The 26,713-nt window shown below is 46.1% G+C and overlaps 1 protein-coding gene across 4 annotated transcripts in view; it reads left to right on the top strand.

Moving 5' to 3' along the window:
* The window catches only part of BCAT1 (branched chain amino acid transaminase 1), a 67,780-nt gene that overhangs the window by 30,971 nt on the left and 10,096 nt on the right, over positions 1–26,713 (top strand). For all 4 annotated transcript variants that reach the window (XM_044452196.1, XM_044452195.1, XM_044452194.1 and 1 more), the window contains 6 exons: positions 8,190–8,390; positions 16,017–16,127; positions 17,832–17,951; positions 20,395–20,558; positions 23,868–24,010; positions 25,951–26,036. In XM_044452196.1, the coding sequence (XP_044308131.1) occupies positions 8,190–8,390; positions 16,017–16,127; positions 17,832–17,951; positions 20,395–20,558; positions 23,868–24,010; positions 25,951–26,036 (825 nt within the window). The remainder of the gene's footprint in view (positions 1–8,189; positions 8,391–16,016; positions 16,128–17,831; positions 17,952–20,394; positions 20,559–23,867; positions 24,011–25,950; positions 26,037–26,713) is intronic.

Here is a 26,713-nt window from a genome sequence, read left to right as displayed (position 1 = left end):
TAAACAACAGAAGAAGGGGGAAGGTTAAAGAAATTATGTGCTGCGTTGCCCTTCTTCTATGAACATGAGGCTATTCTATTTTTATCTTCACAACAACCTTGTGAGGTAGCTTGAGCTGAAGAAGGGGCCCAAAGCCTCTCATTGAGTTTTAAAACCATGTATTTATTATTTATTATTTATTAAAACATTTTTATGCCGCCCCATTCGCCGAAGCCTCGGGGCGGCTTATGTAGAGATCTGAACTTTGGGTTTCCCAGTCCAAAACACTGAATAAAATGAACGGGTGGGTGAGAAAACAGTAAGTGGTGACTAGCACCATCTTCTCTCTGGACTTCCATTTTTTACCCCTCCAAGCCAAGCCAAAGTACTGCTTGCTTGCTTGCTTGCTTGCTTGCTTGCTTGCTTGCTTGCTTGCTTGCTTCCTTCCTTCCTTCCTTCCTTCCTTCCTTCCTTCCTTCCTTCCTTCCTTCCATTCTGGAGTAAGTGCAGATGTCTTGATTCAGATCAGGAATCCAACAGGTGAATAGGCAAACTTAATCCCTTCTACTCCTCGGTCCCAGTCTAGACTGGTGATCCTCTGCCTTCAGTTGGCTTTATGGAGCACTATTTGGTAGTATAAGGAGCACTGTGAATTACCCTGCTGTTTTAAATCCTTTCAGACTCATTTCTTTGCTGGAGTTAGTGACTTTCTTGCGCTCCCTCTCTTTCTCTCTCTGGAAGCCAGAGGGTGGGGGAAGGCAGTGGCGAGAAAGATGAGTTCCAGCAGAAGAGACAGATGGTCCTGCAGGAATAAACCCTAAAACACACAGACACACGGAGCCGGGTCACTCCAAAGTCTTAGCAGTAAGTACTGCCGTGCCTTATGGCTCCGTTACTTAACTTGGTATTACATACAGATCCCGGCAACAGCTGAGTTTGGCTGGCAGCGCATTGCCTGCCTCAGAGAGCCTGTCATTCCAAGTGATGTTATCACATAAAGATTCCTCGAAGCTCAGGACCAGTCTGAAAATGTCTGTTGTTCCCCCACCCCATGCTCTGTTAAGCTGATGTCTCTAAAAATGGCTCAGCAGTTAGGAGGCGGCCTCGGTGCAGGCGTTCAGGGCCACAGGGCATCTTCTGCTTAAAGCACGCTTCTTGATGTATGTCTTTATCATGGTCCTATCCCACCATTAACATCATCCGCACGGTTGTTTTCCTGATTGCTATAGATGGGTGTGAAAGTTGGGCAGTGAAGAAAGCTGACAGGAAAAAAAGGGATATGCTGAAATCATGGAGCAGGAGGAGAGCTTTGTGCATACCTGGAAGAGAGAAAGGATAAACAAGTTGGCTTTGGGTAAAATCAAGCCAGAGCTTTCTCTGGAAGCAAAAGTGACAAAACTTTGAGCACATCATCAGAAGGCAAAACTCCTTGAAGAAGACAATCTGAAGAAGGCAGAAGAAAAGGAAGCCTGAATACAAGATCTCCATAAAGGAAACCACAGCCTTGAATTTACAAGACCTGTCATGGATTACCTATTTTGGAGGACTTTCGTTCTCCATGAGTTGGAGAGGACTTCATGGTACATAACAGCAACAGATTTTACCTCTTGTGAGGGGCTCAAGCCAGTTTACATAGTCCTCCTTGCCATTTATTCTCACAACAACTGTGAGGTAGGTTAGACTGAGAATCAGTGACTGGCCCCATGAGCTGTAGGGCTGAGTGCAGACTAGAACCTGCAGCTCCTGAGGCCCAGTCCAGCACTCTTGCCTCTCTCTTTGAGGCAGCACAGTCTGACTGGAACCCGATTTACAGTGCCTTTGCAATGCAACTCCCCTACATTTTGCAGTCCTAAATTGCTTGCTGTCAGTCTATGCAGAATATATCACACGGAAAGCTGGATTGGGATCTGAGGAAGCAGACCTGAAAAATAAACGAGCCATCAATCTTGAGATAAGCAGTAATACCACATCGCTGGCAGAAAGCAGAAAGGAATTGGAGCAACTCCTGATAAAAGCAAAAGGAGAAAGTGGTAAATCAGGACTTCAGCAGAACCTTAAGAATACAAAAGGGGGGTGGCTAAGAAGAACTATGCAACATTAATGCCAACAATGAAGAAAGTGAAACGGTGAAAGGTTTTGCATACCATTCCTGGGTCATAGGTTCAAGTGGAGACTGCAGCAAGAAATTAGAAGATGGAAACTTGAAAGGGTAGCAATGAAGGAATGAGAAAAGATAATCAAGTAGAAGAATGTTTTACTGGAAATCAAGGCCAAAATCATCCACACTATTGGACTCTTGATCACTATATATTGCTGTGAAAGCTGCACAGAGAAAAAAGCTGATCAGGAAAAAAATGGATACATTTGAAACATGGTGTTGGAGGAAAGCTTTGTGAATACTCCGACCAAAAGAAAGACAAACCAGTGGATCCCAGATCAAATGAAGCCACAACTGACAAAAAGGAAGCTTCTGGCACATCATGGGAAGGCAAGACTCACTGGAGAAGGTAGTAATGCTTGGGAATGACAAAGGCAGAAGACCAGCTATGGGATGGATTGATTCCTTCAAGGAAACCATCATCCACAGTTTACAAGCGATGACCAGGGCTGTCAATACAGGGCACTCCGTAAGTTGGAGATAACTTGATGACACCTAAGAACAACAATTCCAGTCATGCCAACTCTATTAACCATCCCTATCAAATTGGGAGCATCCCTGGAGGTGTCCTGACCTTTGGCCATAGGAACATTAGACTTCTTTACACAAGCCTTTCCATCTGCCACTTTACCAAGGCTTCTGTTTCTGTATTTTTCATGGGGTTAAGACCGGCTCCTTCCCCACGCCATGTTTTTCTTTCTGTACTTTTCTATATGTTCCATTACTCCACCACAGGCAGGCATTGTGGAATTGAGAGAATATACAAGCTTCTCATTCCAGTTTGTTCTCCCATTTTCAGATAATACCCCCCTTTCCTTGCTCTAAAACAAACTAGAAATGCTTGGAAAGTGCAGAAGAGTCCATGGACAGTGACAACATTGTGTAAAGCACCCATAAACAACTACAGTGAGGAATCATGGATGTGCAATTAATGCCTCCTGTAGAGAAACCTATGAGCAGCTGCCTTCCTCAGAGACAAGCGTTTGGCTCAACAAGCCTATTTGGCCAATACTGACTGGCAGCAGCTCTTTTGCATCAAAGAGGTTATTCCAAGTGCTGCATTCCAGGAACTTCTCAAAAGAATAGTACCAGAGTGGTGCCAGCCCCAGACTTTTGAGGAACTTTGTGTAAGACATCCTTCATCCTAATCCCTTATGGACTTTGCCTTCTCACTGCCATTATCATCAGCTCTTCTAGCTCTTCATCCTCTTTCTCATCACTGCTTACTTGGCAGCCAGAGAGTCAATGAACAAGTAGGTGAGGCATCTGCTGGGCCCTTGGCAAGTGCCTGACCATGTCTACCCTTGGCACCAACCTGGTCCTGAGATCTGCCTTGAAGATTCCACAGAAATCAGCTGCTGGCAGCTGGGCTGCTCTGTTAGGAATGTAGTGCCGTGAAGGTCCCTCCTATTAATATATGGAGCCATACTATAGAATTGCAGTTTTAAAGTGGCATCTTCTTATTTTCTTAAATACGCTGTATGCAGAAGCAGAAGGCACCCTCTGTTATCCACCACTGCATTTTTGTTCTTCTTGCTGGCTTCTGCACCAGCTCCCGTATGGAGGAGAATGTGGTGCGGCTTCTCTTCGTCCATGCTTTAGGGAACGGGGCATTCTGTTCTCTTCTGCTCCCCATTCAGCTCGCTTCTGACTGTTGGGAAAGCACCTGGCAAGCCATTCGTTTACGTTAGGTGCTTGACTCCCCCCCCCCCGTTTGTTTTCTAGTCTCTACTTGTTTTCTTGGGTTAATGGAATGATTTATTGTACCCCACAGTTTTTCCTGTTCCTTTTCTGTTCCCTTTCCTCTTTCCCTTTCCTCCCCTGCTGTCAGTAGGTTCCCTCTTCAAAAGTGCCTGAATTGTGAAAGCAAGATCGACGGACAGTGTCACTAAATAGGAAGTAGTTGCCTTTCTGAATGAAGTGGAAGATGACAGGAAACGACCCAGACAGGTGTCTTGTGATCCGCCTGAGAAGCACTGAGGTTGCTGCAGCTGCTGTAACAGGTTTCCTTTTCTTATGCTACTTAGCGGCTGCTGCGGCACCAGCAGAATGTTTTGTATATTCGTACTACAGGCGGGTCACCTGTGTGTCCCGTGATGGCATTATGTACGTCTGGAATTCTGTGCTGGGCACAGAAATTCAACATGATGGAAATCTTGGTGAAGATGAAGGAGGAGTTGTGTGGGGGATGGAAGAAACGTGCTCCTACGTAGCAATGAAGCTGAACTTCAAAATGTAGAGGTAGCGATAAAATCTCAGGCAGATTGGAAGGAAGGAATTTCAAGCATGGAGTTTTGGTGCCCTTTTGACCCAATAACTCCTGTTTCTCTCCTGTTTAGCAAAGCCTGCAGAAACTACATGAGATAAGGAAAACTAACATATCATTCTCCCTTTTTGTTGTTTACATTATGAGTGCCATTACCCTGTAGCAGAAATGGTCCTGCCCACACACGAGGCAGAGGTATCAGGTCCAAGAGAACCCTGAGGCTTGTAGAAGGTCATGGCATCATTCAGTGAGGACTGAACGTGCCCAGTCCATTCGGCACGCAAACTGAACCACTGGGAAGGCTAAGGGGACCGGGCTGGGGACCCAGCATCTCGAACACAGAGCACTCCGCACAGCAACTTGTCGTTCTGGGGCCCGACTTGCATTGGCTTCATTTGCACTGATGCTTAGCGGCTGCAGAATTTAGGGTGAAGCTGTGCACAGCTTGGTTAGGGCAGTGCGGCTGATCTAGACGCCACCTTGCTGCCTTCAGGGTGATCATAACCTTCCCCAACGTGGTTGGTTCTGAAGAAAAATCCCATGTCCACATGCTGGAAGTGAGATCTGGCTGTGCATTGCGGTGGTTGGCTGACCGTCCGTGATGTCAGCAAGCACTCTCTTCTACATGTGCTTGCTGCCTGGAGCACTGGGCAAGCAGGAGCAAAATTTCCAGCCAAGCATGCGTTCATTGCACTGATGCCCACGTCTGTCTTTGCCTCCAGAAGGAAGCTGGGTTTCCACTGTAGCTGGAGAGATCTCTCTTCTGATACGAAGTCCGCCTTCAGCCTCAGTTTTGCCTGGCACAGAATAACTTGGCTTTCCGGTGTCCAAGAGATTTCCTTTCCTTTTCTCCAAATGTGTGGTACCAAACTGCAGCTGCTCTGGCGTGCCTGCTCCAGATTCTCATATGTCTCATAGGTTTTGTTTCAGCCTCATGAGCATTGGAGTTCCCACCTGCCGAAGTTTCTCACAAGGATTTTTTCCACCACATAATTGTGTGGAATGTTGTCCCAGCTCAAAGTGGCTATTTTATTTCCTGTATGGAAATTGGTGCCCCCCCCCGCCATTTTCTTTGCTATGCTTTTGTCTGTCTGGTTAAAATTCACATAAAAAACCCCGTAGTTGCTCTTGTCATTTAAATCCACCGACAGTTCCTCAATAGCAAAATCTGAAATGATTTTATTTGTGCATGGAAGTGCTGGAGCTATTTTTACATTTTGACATGTCAGCGGTAACATTTCCTCAGGATGAGTGTCTTGCATTGAGGAAAGGAACCTGCGGTTTCTTTTGTCTTTTGAGGGACCACAGTGCAAAATGAATAGTAATTCTGTTTGTCCTTGTGGCTGTGTGCACTTCATTAAACAAACCAACAATTCACAATCAAACTTTGTTGCTAGGGAAAATCAACTGCATATATTCAGGTCATGTGCTTGGCAGGCCGACTTTCAGCTGAGAAATGAAGTGCAGGTGGACTTTCTTATGGCTGCTGAAGCACAAGAGCATCGTCACCCTCCCATGGAGGCAAAGGAAATCTGCGCCTGAGCAGCAGAAGCGATCCTTGAGCTGCTTCATGTTCTTTTGACCTTCCACCGTGACAACAGAGCCATTTTTCTCTACTCCTTTCCTTTGTTTTGACAAAGCAGATGATAAACTCCTATTGTTTGTGTCTAACTCTCCCTGTAAACAATTTAAGTTGGTTTTAATGCTTTCCTCTTATGTCTGGCTGACATCTGAGACTCCTTTGCTACCAACTTGGAAAAGTTGATTAATATTATTACTTTTATACCCTGCCTTTTTGCTTCCTGAAAGGAACCCAGGGTAGCTTTCTTGGTTCCCCTCTCCCTGTGAGGTTGGTTGGCCTGAGGGAAAATGATCTCCCCAAAGTCTCCCAGTGAGTTTCATGGCCTAGTGGAAAGCAGAGTCCTGTTCTCCTGAGTCCCAGTCCCGCTTTTCTGTAGCTTCAGCTAAGCTTTGGAGGACCATTCTTGAAGAGGCCTTCTAACCACCCTTCCATTTGCTTTGAAGGGCTTTTCATTTAGAAAGGTCTTTGGCCCTCTGAGGAGATTTGAATGTTGCTATTTTTGTTCTTGTTCGGCTGCAGCTTCAGTGTTAACTTCATAGCCTTTCTCTGCTCCTTTTTAAGAATGAATGTTTTATTGTGGTTGCATGTGGTCTTACTCAGCCGCCTTGGGCACTTTCCAGTCCCCAAACACCTCACTTCAGATTCAAGGATAACTAGGAAGCAACAAAGCCACCTCTGTCAAAGATGATACACAGTTTATTGAAAACAATGCAGATCATTCCTGGGTTATGGACGAGTTCCATTCTCAAGTCAAATTTCTGTGCAAGTTTGATCACATGAATAAGCCAAATGTTTGTCTTGGTTTATGTGTATATTTTACCTTTTCATGCATATAAAACACTTGAGAAACACTTCCGTATTCACTGAAACATCTTAAACAGACTACAGCATTGTAATAATGATAACAATATAATCATAATAAACTAACTGCAGGTACTGAAGAGAAAGAGAGAGACTCTGTATGTTGAAATAATTGTCATAACTTGCCTCTTATGCCTGATTTAATGTATGTTTCAACTTCATTGTGTGTCCATCTTTAATTTGAATGTAACCTCAATAGAAAATAACTTGGATCTTTAAAAGTGACTTACTAGTCCCTCATTTTCTTCTGAAGTTCTCTGATAATGTTCTGCTAGGACAATACAATCCAGTGCCTGCTTATTACATTCAAAACACTTTAAACCATGACAAATTAGTCTCAATGGATCCATGTCTGGAAAGAGCTGGCTGGGCATTTGTTGAGATTCATGTTCCAGTTCCTGATGTAGCACAAGGTTTATGTGGATGAGGGGGCAAATGTGTTGTTTGAGATGCTGAAGAGCTCACAGGAGATGACAACATTTAGTCTAAGGAAATGGCTTTCCATGACTATCTCTAGGGAACTATACTGCCACTGAGAGACATGTCACCAAACACGCCGCATAGTTCCCTAGAGATAGCCATGACTATCTCTAGAGGAAAGCTATAAATATCTCTAGGGCCACTGAGAACATACTGCCAAATGTGTCATATTCCCTAGAGAAATTTGTGGCTTTTCAAAAGAAATATTCATATCAGGTTATGCCAGTCCACATGTTCACAAGTATGAGTCGTTCATAACCTGGATGTTCATAACCTGGGGATCACCTGTAATGAAATTTGAGTGTAGAATATAAACAAGCTTACTCCTTGTCTGTGGCCCTATCAGTTGCCTGAATAGGCTTGGGGATGCTGGATGAGCCTCCAAAGTTGCCTAGGCAAGCAATGCATCAATTCCTCTCCCCAAATGGAGAACAAATAGATTTTATAAAATTCTTCGCTCCCACTGTTTCAAAGGATCTAACCTGCATCCCTGGGAGACAGAGGTAGGACAAAGCTTCTTCGACAAAATAAACAGTTCTTACAGCAAAAGTAGCTCTTATCAAAAGCATAAAAGGCAACTCCAAGGCAATGATCTCTGGTGTTGTTCATAACAAGCTGAAGGCAGAACTGCTCCTGGTTTCTTGGCGTCCTGTGATTTTGGAAGAGTCTCACTTCAATATAATCAGTGTACCATTCGTTCGTTCGTTCGTTCTACTCCTATATTACTTAACAGGATAAAATCTCCAAGCAGGTGCATATATCTGCTTTATAGCTATTATCATGCCTTGCTTTTTGTTGTGTGGTGCTGTATTTTTTGTTTCGTTTTTTTTCATTGGTTGGTTTGCTTATCTCTGTCTCTCCAGGCTGCTGACCTAAAAATCAACCCGTCTACCACTTTCAAAGAAAAGCCGGACCTGAACGGCCTGGTGTTTGGAACTGTTTTCACAGACAACATGCTGTTCATAGAGTGGTCGTTAGCTTCAGGTTGGGAGACACCTCATATTAAGCCTTTGGAGAACCTCTCTGTGCATCCTGCAATCTCAGCTTTTCACTATGCTGTCGAAGTGAGTACAGCTCAGGACGAAGTTGAGCACTTGTGATGTTTGAACAGATACTTTTCCTGTCTTTTGTAAAACATTTTTACTTTGGGTTCTGTAGTTCAATGGAAGGTGCCAAGATGTGTGTTCTTGCTGTGCTAGAACAATAACTCTGAGACAGTAGGAAAGGAATGGAAGAGGGTTAAGGTCCCCAGATTTCATGTTACTGGGAAATGTGGTAGTTGCTGACCTGTATCTCCCGGACAATGTGTACTTAGGGGAAAACACATGATGTTTTCCCACCCTGCTCCTCTTCACTGGCTACTCCTGGCGGGGGGTGAGAAAACACCATATTTTTCAAACTGTTTTACCTGGGAGATCTTGTCAGTGATTTCCACACATCACCCCATAATGTGTAGGTTTGGCCTATGATCTTGCCTTAAGAACCTCATTTCTGCTGGGCTCCTCAGAAGGTTTTTGGATAATCACATTTACTCTGGCTTGCCAAAATGAGTGAAGGTTAATAATGATACACTGGTGGAATCATCTTTATCATAAGAAAGGTGTCACAGGCATATTACAGCTACAACTGTCTTCACTTAACATTTATTTTAGTGGAGAAGAATGAGAAGTTGAAGACATGAGTGGGGAAGTATTTATTTAATTCCTACATGTTTCTTGTTGGCATTGCAAGCCTCCAGTTCTTAAACACTGGTATGGAAAATCATTCATGGAAAGAATAATGAACCAGATGAAAAGGCCACTGGAGTTAATCAGACATGAGAGCAAATCTTCAGTTCTAAGGCTAATTCTGCATATTCTCTGACAGGGAGTAATTTTGCATGCCTCTGTTTGAAAGCCCACCCTATGTGCTCACATGCCTTTTTGGTTCTTCCCATAGTCCCTGCCTGCTATTCATGCCATATTTAATACCTTTAGAAAAACGACATGAGAATTATTCCAAAGGTAAAATGAAAATAGTGAGGCCCCCCCCCCTCCACTTCACTCACATGTCTGGACATGTTCTTGGCCACATTCTATGATTTGGTTCTGAAACATGCATGTTGTGAAACTCCAAGCAACATACTTTTTAAGACTGGGCCACGTACCTGCACATATATCATTTCATCACTCAAGCCTGGATGACTTGAAGATGAAGGTGTCTGCTGACCCCATATGATGGCATTTGAGAATGTATGAAAGGACCCTCCCTGAGACGGGCTCCTTCGCACCTTCAAATCATCATTGGGTGCTCCAGATACCAGCAGATGAAGGTACACTGTGAATTTCTTCTCCCCACCATGGCTCAGCTGGCTGAATTCGTTGCCTCTCCGCTCCCAAATTCTCACTGGTTCTTCGTGCTGGCTCCAGTTTGTTAGTCCTCTTTGGGAAGGCACCTCCCACCTGCTCGGTCCCTTGGCCATCAGTTGCTCCTGCTCCTCGCCCTCTTTCTGATCACTGCTACCACTTGATTTTTGACTGGCAGAAAGCCATGGAGTAATTAGGCTATGGCATCTCCTGTCCTCCTCACAACTACCGTCATCTAAGCCAGAAGGAGAAGCTGGTGAGCAAGCTGATGGTGATGGTGAAGGAGAGTAGGAATTCTAGGGGCCTTGTCAGTGGCCCCCTGCTGGGGAGCTGGCCCTTGGCAAGTGCCCAGCCATGCCTCCCCTTGCGGCCAGCCCTGGGTCTGCTGTGCCATTACCTCTTCTTTGGCAGTGTAGCACAGTTGCATGCTTGAAACCAAAGTGAGTGGCTGCCAGAAGCCAGCATGGTTAACCCTTGGAGGCACTGACTGCCCAGTGTTGCCATTTCTGTGTCCATAAAAGCAGCATATGTTATACTTCCATTTGTGTCAGAGCCTCACTTAAGGGCACATTTTTGCTGCCAAAGAGCATGTGGAGAAAATGTGAGGCATGGGGCGTTTTTGTGCTTTAATCCTCTTTCCGTTGCAAGTTTTCCAAGGGTCCTTTTGTTTTGGCATCTCAATGCTCCCCAGGCTTTCCAGGAGAATCTGGTCCCAAACCCCTTTTCCCACCTACCCTCTTAGCCCCTTAGGAAAACTCTACTGGGCTTTTCCAAGTTATCCATACTCTTTTTGCTTTTGATTATCGCTTTTTAAAAACCTCCCGCCTCCCAAATGCCAACCTTGTGGTTTTTTCCAGGTCTTTCTGGCTGAGGAGGTTCATGTGTTCTGCAGCACCTTTCCCCACCTGATGCCCTCCAGATTGGAATGCAGTGGGCACAATTCCAAGCCATGGGCCATGCTGCCTGCAAATTGAGCCTTGCACTCCCGAAGGGCGGCAGGTTGGGACAGGCCATATGACGGGCTCTCTGTTTTCATACAGAGCATGGAACCATGCTGAGTCCTGGATGTGTTGCTTCTCTCAAAGTAGCATTGTTGCTGTAACGCCCAGTGTCTGAACTCTTCACTGCTAATAATGCATATGTTCTTCTTTTTTATATATTCCCCCATTGTTTTTCTTTTCCTTTTCTTTTTACCCTTTTTTTTGCATCACGTTTCCTCTAGCCAAGAGGACTGACAGAGGCGAAACTGCTCCAAATGCTCTGGCTCAATGAATACACAGTGGGTATAACATGAGACGACACGTCTGGCATGCCCTTCTCCACCCCACCCCACCCCACGCCTCTCCATCTCCTGTGGTCTGTGACTCCCCTGATAATCCTGGCTCTGCTGGCTATGTCCGTGGCCTAGCTTGTGTGTTGCAGACACGTGGCAGAATCCAGATCCTTGTTCATCTTGTTTGTGTGGATCCATCCATGATGACCCTCAACCGGACTTGCCAATAAAGCAGTTGAAACTGATTAGTGCCCCCGTGGCTGCTGTTCCATGTGCAGCCACTGGTAGGGTGACCATTTCTCCTCTTTTGCAGAAGATAGTCCTCTGTTTGAAGGCTTGCCCAGTCCAATTCTGATGTCAAGAATCACAACGGTTGTCCAACAGTCGTTCACAGCAATGCCACCTATAGTGGGATGTGCTTCATTTCTGAGCATTACTTCTGTGCATATAAATTAGCACATTTCCTAGCAATGGATGCTATCTTGTCCTTTTTCCAATGATGCATTTCCTTTTGGGGGGGCTGCAGGGGGGGATTCATAAGTATTCACGTTGCATGCATGAACGGTAAAGGGAAAAAAAGTAAAGACACCTTTGTCCTGTATGTGTCTACTCAGACATACATCCTGTTGAATTCAGTGCAGCTTACTCCCAGGAAAGTGAATGTAAGATTACAGCCTAAGAACTTTTCTAACTGTTTTCTTGGGAACCGGACCAAAAGCTGCTCATTAACTGGCCTTGAATAGTTTAAGCCTATCATGCAGTTTAAAGACTACTTCCTCCTGTGTACGCATCACAATTTTTAAGATCTACCAGGGGGTCCATCTTGGTGATATTTTATTCATTCATTTAGTTCTTTAAAAGAAAGTCTGCCTTACAGTACAAAAATATATAGCAGCTGCTAACCAGATTAATCGGGGAAAAACAAGAAGCAGTAGTTAATAATAATAACAACCATAAACAATCTGCAGCCGTAAAAATGCCAAACAGTAATAAAACAGTGAGAGCAGTAGTTAAAACACAATCCATTAAAAGCTTGGAAGAATAAAATTGTATTGATGCCATGGCATCCTCAGCAGCAGCATTCCACCACTGAGGTGCCCGGTGTCCATCTCCAGGTACCAAGGGACGATGTCCCTAGAGTAAGGCATCCTCTCCAGAGGGGTGAAAGGAAAGGAAGTTTAGATCTACTGGCAGGTTTCCCCATGAACTATAGTCGTTCAGCAAGGGATCGCATTTCCCGGTTGTATAAAAAGCAAGTAAAAGTTCCAACTTTGTAAAAAAAAGTCTCTGCTTGGGTCAGTCTGGTTGTAGTGGCTGGTCTCCCAGCCTTAGTAATTCTCACCCGTGCAATATGAGTATTACTTGGTTGTTTCTGCCGCGCTATGTGCAGCTGTACAGGCCAGGCCTAAGAATTTCCCTTGAACTCAGCATTTAATTTGTCATGAATTATGGTTCCACCCTTCACCCATTCAGTGCCACAGACACTTCTTGGAAAATGTTCTTTACTGAACAAAGCATTTCCCAGATGCACAAATTCCTGGAATGAATCTCTGAGCGTGCACAGAGTGGTTCTTTGAACCCAATCTAGTACCCACTTCGAAGAACTCTCATTATGGGAGTGCCTAGCCCCATCCCCACCTGAAAGCAAGCGTGCCTCTTCTCTTCGTGCTGATCTTCTAATTGGGCCACCCTCCTCTTGACCCTCCAGGCCATGGGGTCAAGAGTTGGGCAGCCCCATCTCTGTCTGAGAAACTCCCCTGCTCCGGGTCCCCTCCTGCCAGCTGTACACCTTGGTTATTCCCCCCACCTGGGGAGTCTGGCCTTGAGATAAGCACCTCCGCTTCCCTCATCTACACTCCTCGGCTTTGCCCACGCTCCCAGGTCTCCTGCTGCATCTCCCCTGCTTCCAATTCTGATTCTTCTGGAGATCAGCCAGCAGCCCTTGAGAACGAGGACCCAAAGCAGCCGTTTTTCATATTCACAACAACATTTATGCTTGAATTGATGCAATTTAGTTGATGGGGTACAGTGGTTAATTGACTCTGACCCTGCTGCTTTTTCTACATGACTCTGGCTGGGCGGGCCTTGAGTTCTGGTAGAAAAAGAGAACATCCTGCAAACTTGATTTCTGTGTGTTTTGTCCCCCGAGCTCAGCTCAGACAGGCCTTTATAGCACACCCTTTTACAACCTGGTGCTATCTCGTTGTGTTGGGACTACAACTGCCATCAATGTTAGGCAGCAGCTGGCCAGGGCTGCTAGAACTTGTAGTCCAACCCACTGAAAGGGGATCAAGTTTGGGGAAGGCCGGTCTACTATCTAATATCTTTCCAGCATCTGCCTCCCAATTACATAAGGAGAAATTTCAGTGAATTTAATTGAATGTCAACTTTTCCTGGTGATTTTTATTTCACCCCCAAGCAGGAATGGGGTATTTGTAAATGAGGACGAATGTCTTCATTTCTCTTGTGCTTTCCAAAGAAATATTACAGAAAAGGCAGCTGGAGTAGATCAGCTCAGCAGTCCTTATGGCAGTCCTGTAAGGAGTGTTGATGCGAAAGACTTGGGATATGTATGGCTGAAGCAAACCTGGGATACTCAGCACACATTTTTCTTCCCTGAACCGTACGGGCTTCCAATCCCAGCTCTGTCTGTCCTTGCAGTGGGAAAATTCCTCCCACTAGTCATTGTGAGCAGCCGGTTTCAGCTCTGCCAGCATGTCCGGAATTCCCCGCTGGTTTCTCCTGTTGCTGCTGAAAAGGCCGGTCTGGGCCCTGCAAGTGTGAGAGATACTTCCTGTCCTTCCAGGAACAGACAGAAAGGGCTAGAGTAAGGCCTGCTTGTTCTTGGACAATGATTTCATTCTTGGTCCCCCTCCAAACTCTGAGGCATATTTGAGTAATGGCAAGTAATAATAGGGAACAGTCTGAGGCTGTGGTGCCCTGGAGCATCTTTCACCCACTTTGCAGCTGGAAAAATGTCTGCTTAGCTTCACAGAACTGTGCAGAAGGTCAGTTCACTGAACTGGTAACAGAGATGCTCCTAGTAGAGACTTTGTGTCCCACTGAACCTTCAGCTTCTCTGTCTGTAGCGGGATGTTAAAGTTCCCTCAGCCTGAGGGGCAAGTTTCATTTCAGAGAAAGTCTCTGGGGCCACGAATAAGCAAACTCATCCTTAGATTCTTCTGTACCCATGGCTATAAATTCAGGTGAATGACATAGAGCCAAAAGGCTGCGTGTGGTGCTGCCCCAGGCTCAAGATAAAATCTTGAGGATTCTGACTCTTGCTTACAGATAAAATAAGTTTCTAGCTCTCATGAATGCAAGGATTGTTTGAAATTCTGGGGGCAAACAAAGCAAGAACATTGGAAAGGCTGCAGTAGTTAAGGAACTATGATAATTTACTGTTTTAATCAGCAAAGGCTGCAATTCCACACTTTCAGGGGGGAAGCCCCATGCGGACACAAGAGTGGCTTGTATTTGAATAGATGTGATTCGGTTTACATTGAAAACCTGCAGGCATTGTTGGAAGGAGAACCTGTGCTTAGTATCAGTTGCTTCATGCCTTCATCACAGGTGTCTTCAGGTGTTCTACCGGGCTTTGTAGTAGAATACCTGCTTTTCACGCAGAAGGTCCCTGACTCAGTCCCCGGCATTTACAGGCCGGGGTACAAAAACTGGACCCTCTGGGAACCCTCGCTGCCAGTCAGTGCTGACAATACTGGCTAGCTGGACCAAGGGCCTGGCTCAGTGTAAAGCAGGCACCTGTGTTCTTCACATGCAGACACTGGGAATATGGGGGTGGACCCTCATCTTCCCTGTCCCTAGAAAGGGAGCTTCAAAACGCCGTGCTTTCTAAGTTTTGAAGGCAGCGTCTACGTGTGTTTAGCTGAACGTGATTGGCTCTGTTAGGGATGGGCAAACAAGCCCAGGATTCTTCAAACATGGCCTCACCTCTCATCTCATTCCATTCACATTTGCAGTTGCTGCTTGCTCCATGAAAATGGGAAGCCTCCGCCAATAGAGCAGGGATTGAATTTCAGATTTGTGCAAATCTTTGCAAATTTGTTCAGCATGCCTCATTTGCACAAATTCCCTCCATAGGCTTAAGTAAGGGTGATTCAGTCTACAGAGGAAATTTGCGCCAATTGGAAATCAGAAATGAGATGTACATGAGCATGTGCTCATTTTTGGAATACTTCTGACTGAACCAACCCATAGCCTTGAAAGCAAAACAAATATGCCTCTAATTCACATCTCCACTCATTTTAAATTATCAGTTACTGATTTATACTTGGCAGATGAATCAGCTAAATGTCTAGTAACAAGAGGTATGTGAAGGCAGGGACTTTCCAGTGCTGGCTGAAACTTCATGCATCAGGCTTCATTTTTTTTCACCCCACCGCTGCTCGAGTCTCTTCAGGCGCTCTTCTCATGGGCAGAATATCTTGTGCAATGCAGAGAACTGAACCCGTCGGAGAAGTGCAGTTCAGCCCTGCCTCCCCTTGGTGCCAGCACATAGTGCCCTTAGCTGGGGACACAACTAGCAAAGAGAAAACTTTTTTCTATGCTGAGAGAGGTGCATTTCTCAATATGGAATGGGCAGGATGATTATCTCACCGAGTGGAAAGTACGGTGGTTCACTATTTTGCTTCCACCTGAAACAGGTTCCCTTCCCAGGGTCTAGCAAATCCACCAGTAAAAGCTCTCAGTCCCAAAGGGAGCAGGGCCAAACAGGATGTCTGTAGCAGGAAGTTCCATCCCCGGGGAAGTCAAAGTACCAGAGCCCCTTAATAAGATGTTGGAGTTGACAGATGGATGTTTCTTTTGTAAAATTAGGAAGGGGGACTTTCGCATGCAATAATCCTTATTTATCAACTGTGGAAGAATGCAGGGATTATTTAGCAACTGTTGAGCACTAATGTTTCAAACATGTAAAACTATTGATCATCTCATTTTGAATTAATATGCATTTATTTTCAAAGTATTTTGGAAGAATATTTTAGTAGAAGAGGTATGATTTTGATCACTCCCTGAAACCGCATTCTCAATTGCTCTCTTCTTTGTTCCTTTAGCTCTTTGAAGGCATGAAGGCATACCGAGGTGAGGATGGCAAAATCCGCTTATTTCGACCAAGGCTCAACATGGACAGGATGTTGCGGTCAGCCCTGCGGGCGACTTTGCCAGTGCGTAACGCAAACTTCTTCTTTTTCCTCCTTCCTTTTTATTTTTGGGTGGTTCTTTTAGTCAAAGCAGTGAAACTTTTCAAGGATTGACAGCTGGTAGCGTGAGCTGAATTCCAGGAATGCTTTACATCTGTGTTTATAACACTCCTGCCAAGGAGATTTTTAAGGGTCTAAGAGTTGGTGAAAGTTTGTCTTATGATTGGATCAACCTGTAGTTGACACAGGCTGCAAGATCATGAGCTCCCTTAGAATGAAGAATCTGCCTTCAGAGCAAAATGGGAGATGGGACCACTTCATGTGACCATTATGCAATAAATGGCAGTCCATTACTGGAAAGTGGATTTCGTTTTTCATCTCAAGTGTGGGATGATGACAGTCGATCAGATATCCAACAAATCCCTGGTCTGAACTGTTTGTGCAGCTCTCCATCCCAATGCCAATTTGTTCAGGGATGGCCCATGGGCTGGATCAGGCCTGCTAGGAAGAGGCAAATGTGTTCACACATTTTCCTACAGATGTTGCGGTATTGCTCTGTCGTGCTTGTTTTGTAAATGCATCTCCAGAAAGGATATTCTCAGGAGTTAGTTCCTCACCATCCCGGGCCCCTCTCTGAACTCAGGTTGCTGCACGACCTCCTTTATAGGCACGCCTGACGATGGTGAGCCATAGGCGTGGAAGTGGATGAAGGAGAAGAAACAGGACTGGGCCTTCCAAGCCATGTGCCCGTGGCACCGTTCCTAGTGCCCTCCTGGCTCTCTGCCTCTCTTGGTTTCCATTTTATTTGTTGGAATGTTCGCCAAGGCCATCTTTATTTCCCAGAATGCCTTTGGGCCCCATCTGGCGTTCTTGGCCCACTTATGTGTCATGAGTTTCCTTTCTGTGAAATAGGTCCTGGAGCACCTCGCCTTGGTGTTTTGGAGCTCATTCACCACCTCACCTTTCTACTTGGGTTCTTTTTTTCCATTCCTCTGATGATCTTCATTGCCCTCCTCTGAACCCATTGCAGGCCTAGCTGCAGAAATGCATAATGCATTTATTTTTAAGCATTTCTTATTCCTCCCTTAAAGCGCAAAGACTCACAAGGTAGCTTAGCATGCATATAAAATCTTCACCTGAAGTGCAAAACCGGTGCACTCTTTCTTGTGTCAGTGGATGTTAGTCCACTTTGGCTGCATGGGGCTGATTCACAACACCAGAATGCAGCCTGCATAGTAATCAAAAGGGTCTTAAAGCAAATCATCAGCACGGGAGAGAGAACACGGAGAGGTTTGGGGGCAGGCGAGGCTGCAGAACAGGTTTCAAGGAGCCCTCGGCCTGTGTCTTGAGCTGTCTGAGATGCACGATCAGGGGAAACAGTGTTGGAAGCTACGCTAGGGATGGAGGTTGGGTCAGATTTAGCTGTAGGTCTCCAGTTACTTGTAACCTCCTTTTGTGCATCTCCGGGGAGAAACCTTCCAATATGTTAGAGACTGAGAACTGAAAAATACACTTTGCAAATGCGGTATAATTGAGCAAGCTGGTTCGTTTCTTGCATGGTTGAATTCATAAGACTTTTGGGCATCGTGGTTTTGTCATACACTAATGGCAGTGTGCTAAACAGCACTGAACCGTCACGGTCCCTGAATTGATAGCCTAATTAAATGTCCCATTAGGCCATGTCCCCGTAAAAGTTATTTTTACACACTGTCTTCCTCTCGTTTCCAGGGGTTCGACAAAGAAGAGCTCTTGGAGTGTATCCGGAAATTGGTGGAAGTTGAAAAGGAGTGGGTGCCATATTCAACCTCTGCTAGCTTGTATATTCGCCCTACTTTAATTGGAACAGAGGTAGGAAAAATAAACCCAGCTTTTTTCTTCCTCTCCTCTCCTCTCCTCTCCTCTCCTCTCCTCTCCTTTCTTTTCTTCTTTGTGCTTTGTTCTGGGCTAAATTTTCATTTGGGCCTGGCCTAAACATGGCAGGATTCTGAGGTGGCAGAATGGATCATACTACTTTGTGCTGAGGGTAGGGGGGTTCATGTTTCAGAATTCCCCCCCCCCCATCAAGATGCTCTGTGTGCAAAAAAGGAAAAATGTTCTGTCCAACCTGTTCATCGCTCTGTTTGTTTTCTATTGCAATTAATTATTGTTTTTCTTTTTGCAAAGGAGCATTCAAACATTGCCCCTTCTGGATTCTGAAATAGTACAGTCCATTCTGTCACTTCAGAATTCCACCACTTAATGGAAATAAGTGTAAATAAATGAATAATGGTCTGAGCATCCTATTATGGGGTGGTGTGGGAGAAATGCCAAATCTTCCTGACAATGTGTGATCTGAAAGAGGGTGCCTTGGCTTTATTTTGTTAGCACTGCCCTTCTCTTAAATGAAGTGATCCGATCATTCTGGGGTGTGTTGGGAGTACCTTTTTTTAGTCTAAACATGCTCAGGCATGAGCACAGAGGCTGCTCCTCTATGAGCAGTTCAAGCACACAGCTCATACTTGAATGGGTTCCAAGAAAGCAGACGCAGAGGTGAAAGGTGATGGTCAGCCCCTGGTTAATTTTGATAATACAAGTAATTGTAATCATCATGATGTTCTGATGGAAAAGACAAAAACATTTCAAGCTTTTTTGTGGGGGTAGGACTAACACTCTTTTCAACTTCTCTCTGCAACCCCAAAAGGTAGAATCTCTGGGATACTTGGGGTGTTGCCAGGCTCCCTTAGGCATTGCACAACTCCCCCCCCCCCCCCAGTGTGGGGGTCTGAACTTACTGAATGGAGATGAGGTTCCACTGAAAGGGTGATTAGCCACTACTTAGTTCACATTAAAATCAAAACTGCAGTGGATATTTGCTTGGATCCCGTCCTCCGCGACCTATTGCACATGCCCGGGCTAAACACCCCCTTTCCCTTTCTGATCTGAATTGCCTCACACACAAGGCCTTCCCTGTGCCCTTCTTCTCCCACGTAGGGCAAAAACACATGTTTTCATGTATCCTTAAGGTCTGTGCTGTATGGAAGAGAGAGTCATCTTGGTTGGGAACTGGTTTCCATGAAGCAACCCCCAGGGGGGAAAAAAGGACAAAAAGATATTATGGGAACCACATCTGTTTGTTGTAAAAGCAGGCATGGCAGGCAGCTCCCCCCGCCCCAACTCCGTGTGTGTGTGTGTGTGTGTGTGTGTGTGTGTGTGTGTGTGTTCAGTTTACCCTTGATTACAGTGCCACCTAGTGGTAATCTTTCGCCATTTCACTGCATACATTTGCTGCCCTTCATTCTTCTTCATATGATGTCAGATATTTCCCCAGCTATATTGTTTATTTCTGGTATGCAGCCGGACTGCAGGAGGAACAGCTCTTGCACTACTTTGGGTACCAACAAGCAGCCCATCAGACAGGAAGCACCCCAGCCTCCCTTGACTTGGAGCTTATTTGGACACAACTTTGCATTTCATGCACATGTGTGTTCAATCTGGAGGTTGTGCCCTCCTGCGCAATGCAGAATTGTGTGAGCATTTCCTTGCTTCACATGGGGTTGGACCTCTGACTACAGAAAATGTGGGAGCCGGTGTGCCGGAGTGATTAAGAGCACAGGACTGGGACTCGGGTGACCTGGGTTCTAGTCCCCACTCAGCCATGGAGCCAACTGGGTGACTTTGGGCCAGTCACAGACTCTCAGCCCAACCTACCTCACAGGGTTGTTCTTGTGGGGATAAGATGGAGGAGAATGGTGTAAGCTGCTTTGATTTCATAAGAGAAAAGCGGGATATAAATCTAATAAATAATACAGAACGCTATTCCAAGTCATTTTGAAATACGAGCTTTTCTAATGAGGGGGAGAAAGTGATACAGGTGTGCATGTCAGTGATGGCCTCCCACACACCAAACAACCTGGATGCTCCTACCCCTCTGACAATAGTTGGATGTGCTGCAGTGAGTGACTGTGGCACAGAGATGGTGCAAGATTAGCATCCGCTCGTTGCTGCAGGTGCACTTCTGAAAGGTCGGATGCAAGGACTTCTGGCAGCCTTACTGGGAGCTTGAGCAGGGAACATTCAGCAACAAGCGATTTATTTCACACTATGTGGCCAAAATACGAGTAACTCGCCTTCCCAGGACCCAGAGATCGGTCAGCCAATGGCACGATCTGAGATTCTTTGGGCCCCTCTTCCAGTTTTCCTTCTGGTTCCACATAGTCATTCCATTCCCACTAGGCCTCAAAAGCAACCATGATGCCTTCACTAGACATGAACCTCCTGCTGATCCAGAATTGCCTTTGCTTCCATTATGCAGCCCTCGCTTGGAGTCAAGAAACCCTCAAAAGCACTTCTGTATGTGATCCTGAGCCCTGTGGGACCCTATTTCTCCAGCGGGAGCTTCAACCCCATATCCTTGTGGGCAGATCCAAAATACGTCCGGGCCTGGAAAGGAGGCACGGGGGACTGCAAACTGGGAGGGTAAGAGGAAAAGCTGTACACTTAATCCATAGTTCATTGTTTTCCATGCATGCTTTGCAAGTGTACGAATATTAAATCCCCATGTGTTAAAGGGAAACTACCATTAAACTATGTTAGACTATGTTAAACTGCCTTTTTCAGGCAGGAGCAGAGTGGCAATATCAGAGTCCTTTTCTCAGTGCATATGTTGCTCCGTGCCTCTTTGTTTCTGAGGAAGTAAATGTTTGTCTCTTGTCACTGCTGGAGACAAACAGCCCTTCTCTTGTGTTAACCACATGAAAGGACTGGGAGAGAAGCCGGTGGACAAACTGGGGAACCTTCACGAGCCAGTTTTCCCCAACCCTTTCGCCATCCATCCACCCAGAACACCACCACTTTATTCCAAATTAAGAACAACTGCTATTGCTTTGCTCCATATTCACATCTCAAAGATTGTTTGGAATACGTACTTCTTTTTATAGTTTTTTCAAAGTAACATTGAAAAACAACAAATTTGAGTAGACTACCTGTGCGTACATTTCTTTAGGGACTTTTGATTGCTCAGGATCTCTGTTTGGCCCAAGCAAAATGATTGGGTAAGGTTATCACTCACTGCCCTTCTAGAACACACCATAAAGTTTCATGTGTCTTACAAGGTTGTTGTGTCTTCTCTTCAGTACTTGTGAAATCAGCACATGGATACCGTGCTGTATTAACCAGTCTCAATTTCTTCTTGATCTCTTGGTACCCAAAGAGTTTAGTAAGTTTCTCCTTCAGTGCAAGGTCCCATATTTTCCATTTCCATCTGGTAAGAGGAAGTTCATTTTCTGATTTCCACTTAGCGGCTTTGATCAACATGGCTGCTGTCCAGAAAAAAAATGTGTCAGAAGTTATCCTATCCCAGAGGCTGTAGGAGAAACCTGCTTATGCCATGGCAAATTTGGAGTGAAATTTCCTTCGTTCAATAAGGCTGCTCGGTAATCCCTGCCGTGAACCAGTAAACTACTAGCTAAGCAGTTGTGCTATTGGAAGAGATTTCAGAGCAAACAGGAGGTATAATGATGTCGTCATTTAGTGTATTACCCACTGCTGGATTAACCAATGTGTTAATTGCTCTATATTGGAATCAGCCTTTGCCAATGGAAGCCCTTGCTGTGGACCAATTGTATAGTTCTTCCCTTGCATGACGCATACACATCCATCTTCCTTCCCGCACTGGCCCTCAGGCTGGCACTTTCTGAAAGTGGAACGTGGTATTTGCCCTGGAAAAGGGAAGCCGTGCTTTGTCCTCATCCACTGTGAACAGGCAGCTCTTGGCCCACTAGCCCAGGAGCTTAATAGTATCTGTACTGCATGCATTTCTGCGGGATGCAATTAATAGGAAGGAAGGTAGTTTTACTCCGTGACCGTGTCTTCAGGCACAATGTGAAGACCGGAAGCACATGCACCAAACTGTTCCGTGCGTGAGAAGGCCTGGCCTAAGCAAAAGGATGATGGGTTCGACTCCTCCTGGCCTAGGGCAGGCTCACTGAGTGCTGCAGGCTGCCACTTAGACTGATTTTTAGTTGTCCCTGCGATTCTGAACTCATGGCGCTTCTGGCCATGCCAAAAATACCACTCTGATCCCAGAATGGCCGGCGGAAGAGGAGAGTGCATCACAAACATTGCCTGGAATCCTGTGTGACCATGTAGGCCAGGAGCTGTTCTTAAGTTTCATGCTGCATTCAGCTGCATAGGAACAGCCTGCACCAGATCCTATAGATCACCCACCGAGTTCTGTACTCTCCGTTCTGATATCTCAGGCAGTGATCATTCCCCACTGGATCTTCTTCATCAGAGAAACCGCGGCTGAACCTGGGTTGCTTTGTATGCAAAGCATTTGCTCTGCCACTGAGCCACAGTCTCTTCCAATCCTTCTGGGCCTGGCCGGCATTCTTTAGAATCAGTCCGTCACCCCAAACATGGGCTTCCCTCCCCTAGGCCAGCTCTAGGGCTGCTCATTTTTAAGGGCTGCTATCCAGATCCTACTAGTGTGTCTTTCTTGGCTGTCTTTCAGCAGAGGGATGGGCAGGTGTGTTTGGAACAGGGCGTACAAGCCCTGAATTCTAGGCCATGTCATAATGATTTGCTGAATGTAGGTATTTCTCATGCTGGGCTACCACTGAGATCCCTGTGGTCCCCTTTATCTTGTTGGATCAGCACTTCATTCAAAAGCAAGCCTGGCCACAGATTTGCTCAGTGACTTTGGTCATGAACTAAACTTGCAGCTGGTTTTGACAAAAGTCCCCTGTGCTTAGAAGTCTGAAATGGAGCTAAGTCACAGCTTCGCTGCTTGGTTCTCGGGAAGTTGGTAGCATCCTGAGATGCCTCTTGGTAGCATCAGCAGATTCTGTAATCCAGCGCCGAGTTGAAGGGAGAAGGCCTGTCTCAAGCGTTCTTCCTTCCTTAGCTCAGGCCAAAGGCTTCTGTCACTGTGTAGTGAAATAGAGGCTTTTTGAGAATGCGTTTGCTGGATCCAGAGGCATGGCCGGCTTTGTACCTGCCAGCATCCCTTACTACCAGCCAGAAAAACTAAAGGTCTCTACACTACAGCTGTTGATTTAGTTCAACAGCACACAAGTAGAAAATTTTTCCTTGAGTGGAGGTAGGTGATCCACAGTGATCCGATCTGATCCAATCGATCTGATCTGAATACATGGAGGTGCTGGTTTGTGAAACCAGTTGGAAAGGATAGACCATAGCTTGCTGGAAGAACCTACGCTTGTACCTAGAAGGTCCCCATTTCAAAACCTGCCATCTCTTTAAGGGTTCCAGCGACTGGGCTTGGTATGGATGCCATCTTCTAAAACTGGACATTACAGGGGATGTTACTGGGGTGGAAAAACCAATAATCCAACAATGTGATGAGCACCCAGTGGCCCAAGTTATCTTCTATTTAGTCTAGCATAAGCAAATGCTGTGTGCTGAGACAGCAGGATCAAACCTTCGCTCTGCATCATTGCCCCCTACCCAATACCTCTCCCTCTGTGTGTTGGGCCTGAAATGTATCCAGTCACTTCAGGGGATAGTCCCACCCGTGCCCCATGGTAGGAGAGGGAATTTCAGGAGGAAGATGGCTCAAAGGAATGGCTACATCCTCCCATCGTGGAGCATGAGGGTTCCAGCCTGAATTGAAGCTACATGTGCTTTCCATGGAGTAAGCATACAACGAATCTTCAGTTGCGCAGTTAATGCAACAGGGAGCTTCACTCTAGGTTGTGATGCAAAACTCAGCTCTGTGTTAGGACCTGCTCAGTAACCATGCCTGCCCTTTCCCTGTGTTTCCAAAAGGAACTACGGCTCTTCTATTTATGCCCAGCGTGAAGCCATGGAATTAGGGTGCCAGCAGGTTCTCTGGCTGTATGGGGATGACCATCAGATTACGGAAGTTGGGACCATGAATCTCTTCCTGTATTGGCAAAACGAAGATGGAGGTACGGTGGCTTGTCAGTTTTAATGCAGTTGATGTGTTTTTCCTTCGGCACCATCTTTGTGGTATGTGGTTGAACAACATAGTTGCCTGGGCCCCAGGTGTGTGCAGTCCTCCTGTTTCAGAAGCACAGGTTCGCCGAATTGGTGGTCCAGGTTGTGAGGGACATTTGCAACATACGATTGCAACAGGAAGGGAGTAGTGGGAATGCTGAGGTTTGTGGGGTGGGGGAGTCTTGGTGGGGAGAACCCACCCCACAACATCTCATGCCTCCTTCACACCCTGAGAAGGAGACTCCCTGGAGAAGACCATCGTGCTAGGGAAAGTTGAAGGTGGAAGAAGAAAGGGAAGAGCAGGTAGGAGATGGAGGGACTCTGTCAATGATGCCACAGTCTTGGGTATACAAAAGCAGAGAGGAGCTGTCACGTTTTGCTCCCTAAACTCAGTACGGAACAAGACTCTTGCCTAATGAGCCTGTCTTGACGATGAAAAAACACAGAAGAAGCCTCATCAGGCGTGATTCAGGGCCTCTCCTCCCAACTTTTCTTGTACTTGTGGCTTTCCGCCTGTAGACAAAATTCTGCCCCTGCTTCCCTGCACAGGCTGTGCTAAGAACCTGAGAAGAGCTGTGTTGGATCCAGCCAAAGGGCCACCTGATCCGCTTCTCTTCCCGCTGTGGTCCACCACGTGCCCCCACGGGGAGCCCACAAGTAATGCAACAGCGCTAGGATTGCTAGGGGGCCTGCCGGGGATATGAACTAGCACTCGCACATGGGGGGTTGGCTAGGCAGAAGCTAAGCTAAAGGTTGCAGGGGTGCCCCCGCCTGCAGCTTGCTCTCCTCCACTCTCGACATGCGACTTCTCTGCACAATCCCAGTTGCGTCCCTTGCCTGGTGGCCCCGTGTGCTTCTGTGGGCAATCATGTCCCACCCACATTTTTTTAAAAAGGCTGAGTATGGGGGCTTAAAGGGGGCATCGAAAGCCATTCACACACCCATCAGGGTGTTTCAGGATAGGTTGGACATGCACATTATTATTATTATTATTATTATTATTATTATTATCATTATTATTATTATAACATTTCTATGCCGCCCCTTGCCGAAGCCTCAGGGCGGCTTACAACACAATAAAATACATGGTAAGCATGTCATGAGTGGAGCTGGCTGGAGCCGGGGGTCAGACTAGATGGCCGGGGAGACCCCTTCTGACTCGCTCTGTTTCTAAGATTACTCCTGGCCAAGTGGTAAGCATCCATCCACTCCCAAATTCACCTGCATGGCATCATGGAGGAAGAAATAATTGTAGGATTCTACTTAAGAACATCCGAGCAGCCACGCTGGATCAGTCCCACAGTCCTTCTAGTCCAGCACTTGGTCTGCATGGTGGCTAAACAGCTGCTCACAGGATCCCTCCAGGGGGGGGGGGGGGGCAAGACCCCCTCCTGGCCAAGCCCCCCAGCAACTGATGTGTGCAGGCATCCCGCCTCTGGTAAAGGAGGGAGCACATAGCGAAGAAGCCTAGTAGCCACGGATAGCCTCCTCCCTCGTGAAGCTGTCCAGTTCCCTATTATTATTATTATTATTATTATTATTATTATTATTATTATTATTAATAATTATTATTATTATTATTAATAATAATAATAATAATAATAATAATTAAAATTCGCGGAAGCCTCGGGGCGGCTTACAACGTTTTACAGCTACCCACATCGGTACTTACGACTTCGTGCAGCCTTCTCTAAACTGGCAGCCTCCAGATCTTTGGATTACAGTTCCCAGCATTCCTGTCCACTGGCTGGGACTGATGGAAGCACATCCGTATCAGAAGTCTCATAGTAGTCCCCCAGCGCAGCCATATTTGCTTTTCCCACTGTCCTTCAGAAAGAGTACAGTTTTGGGATCTCTTGTTTTTCTGTGTTGACATGCTTTGCGTTGACAGAAGAGGAGCTGGCGACCCCACCGCTGGACGGCATCATTCTTCCTGGGGTGACGAGGCAGAGCATTTTGGACTTGGCGCGCAAGTGGGTAGGTGTCTTCCAAAGAGAAGTGTAACGAAGCGGCTTTGACTAAAAGCCCTTATCCAGACTCCCTGCCTACGGGCTGCTCAGCGAGCAGGATGGGGTTTCTGGGCAGTTCAACATGAAGCTTTTCAGCTGTCACTTTAGCAAGACTTCTGCCTCCAGGTCCTTTGTGGGATTAAGAGCAGCTCCTTTGCACATGTTTTTTTTCCAGTTTGGGCAAGGGGAAGGGTCAGATCCCTTATGGCTTGTCCACCGCAGCAAGGCACTCCTGCTAAGGATGCTAACGGGCTTGGTGCAAGCGTGAGCAGCTCGCACTCTTTCTGAGCCTGCAGCTCCCGTCCGCCCTAGCCGGCCTCGCCAAAATTAAGAGACCATGCAGATGTTGTCCAAAACATCTGTAAAGCCACAATTTGCCCACCTTGCTGCTTATGGCTGCAGTTTAACAGTGCCTGTTAGAAGGGTTTCCCTGACAGCCGAGGACTTTTCACTAGTGGCTTCCTGGCTTCGGAATATCTTTCCCAGTCTGGTGTACATGCAGCTGCCATTCTTATTTCCCAAGCACCTGTTGCTCTCTTCTACTCAGATTCATGCAATACTATTGTTATGCTGCTTTTACAGGTTTGCTGGGAGCTTTAAGAATTTAGCCATTATTTTTCTGTATCTTGCCTTTGTATGGTGTGG

This window comes from Varanus komodoensis, unplaced genomic scaffold, assembly GCF_004798865.1.
Source record: "Varanus komodoensis strain SLA01 unplaced genomic scaffold, ASM479886v1 scaffold70, whole genome shotgun sequence".
Classification (NCBI taxonomy): domain Eukaryota; kingdom Metazoa; phylum Chordata; class Lepidosauria; order Squamata; family Varanidae; genus Varanus; species Varanus komodoensis.
Note: the sequence above shows the minus strand (reverse complement) of the source record. Positions and strands in the feature narration are given on the sequence as shown.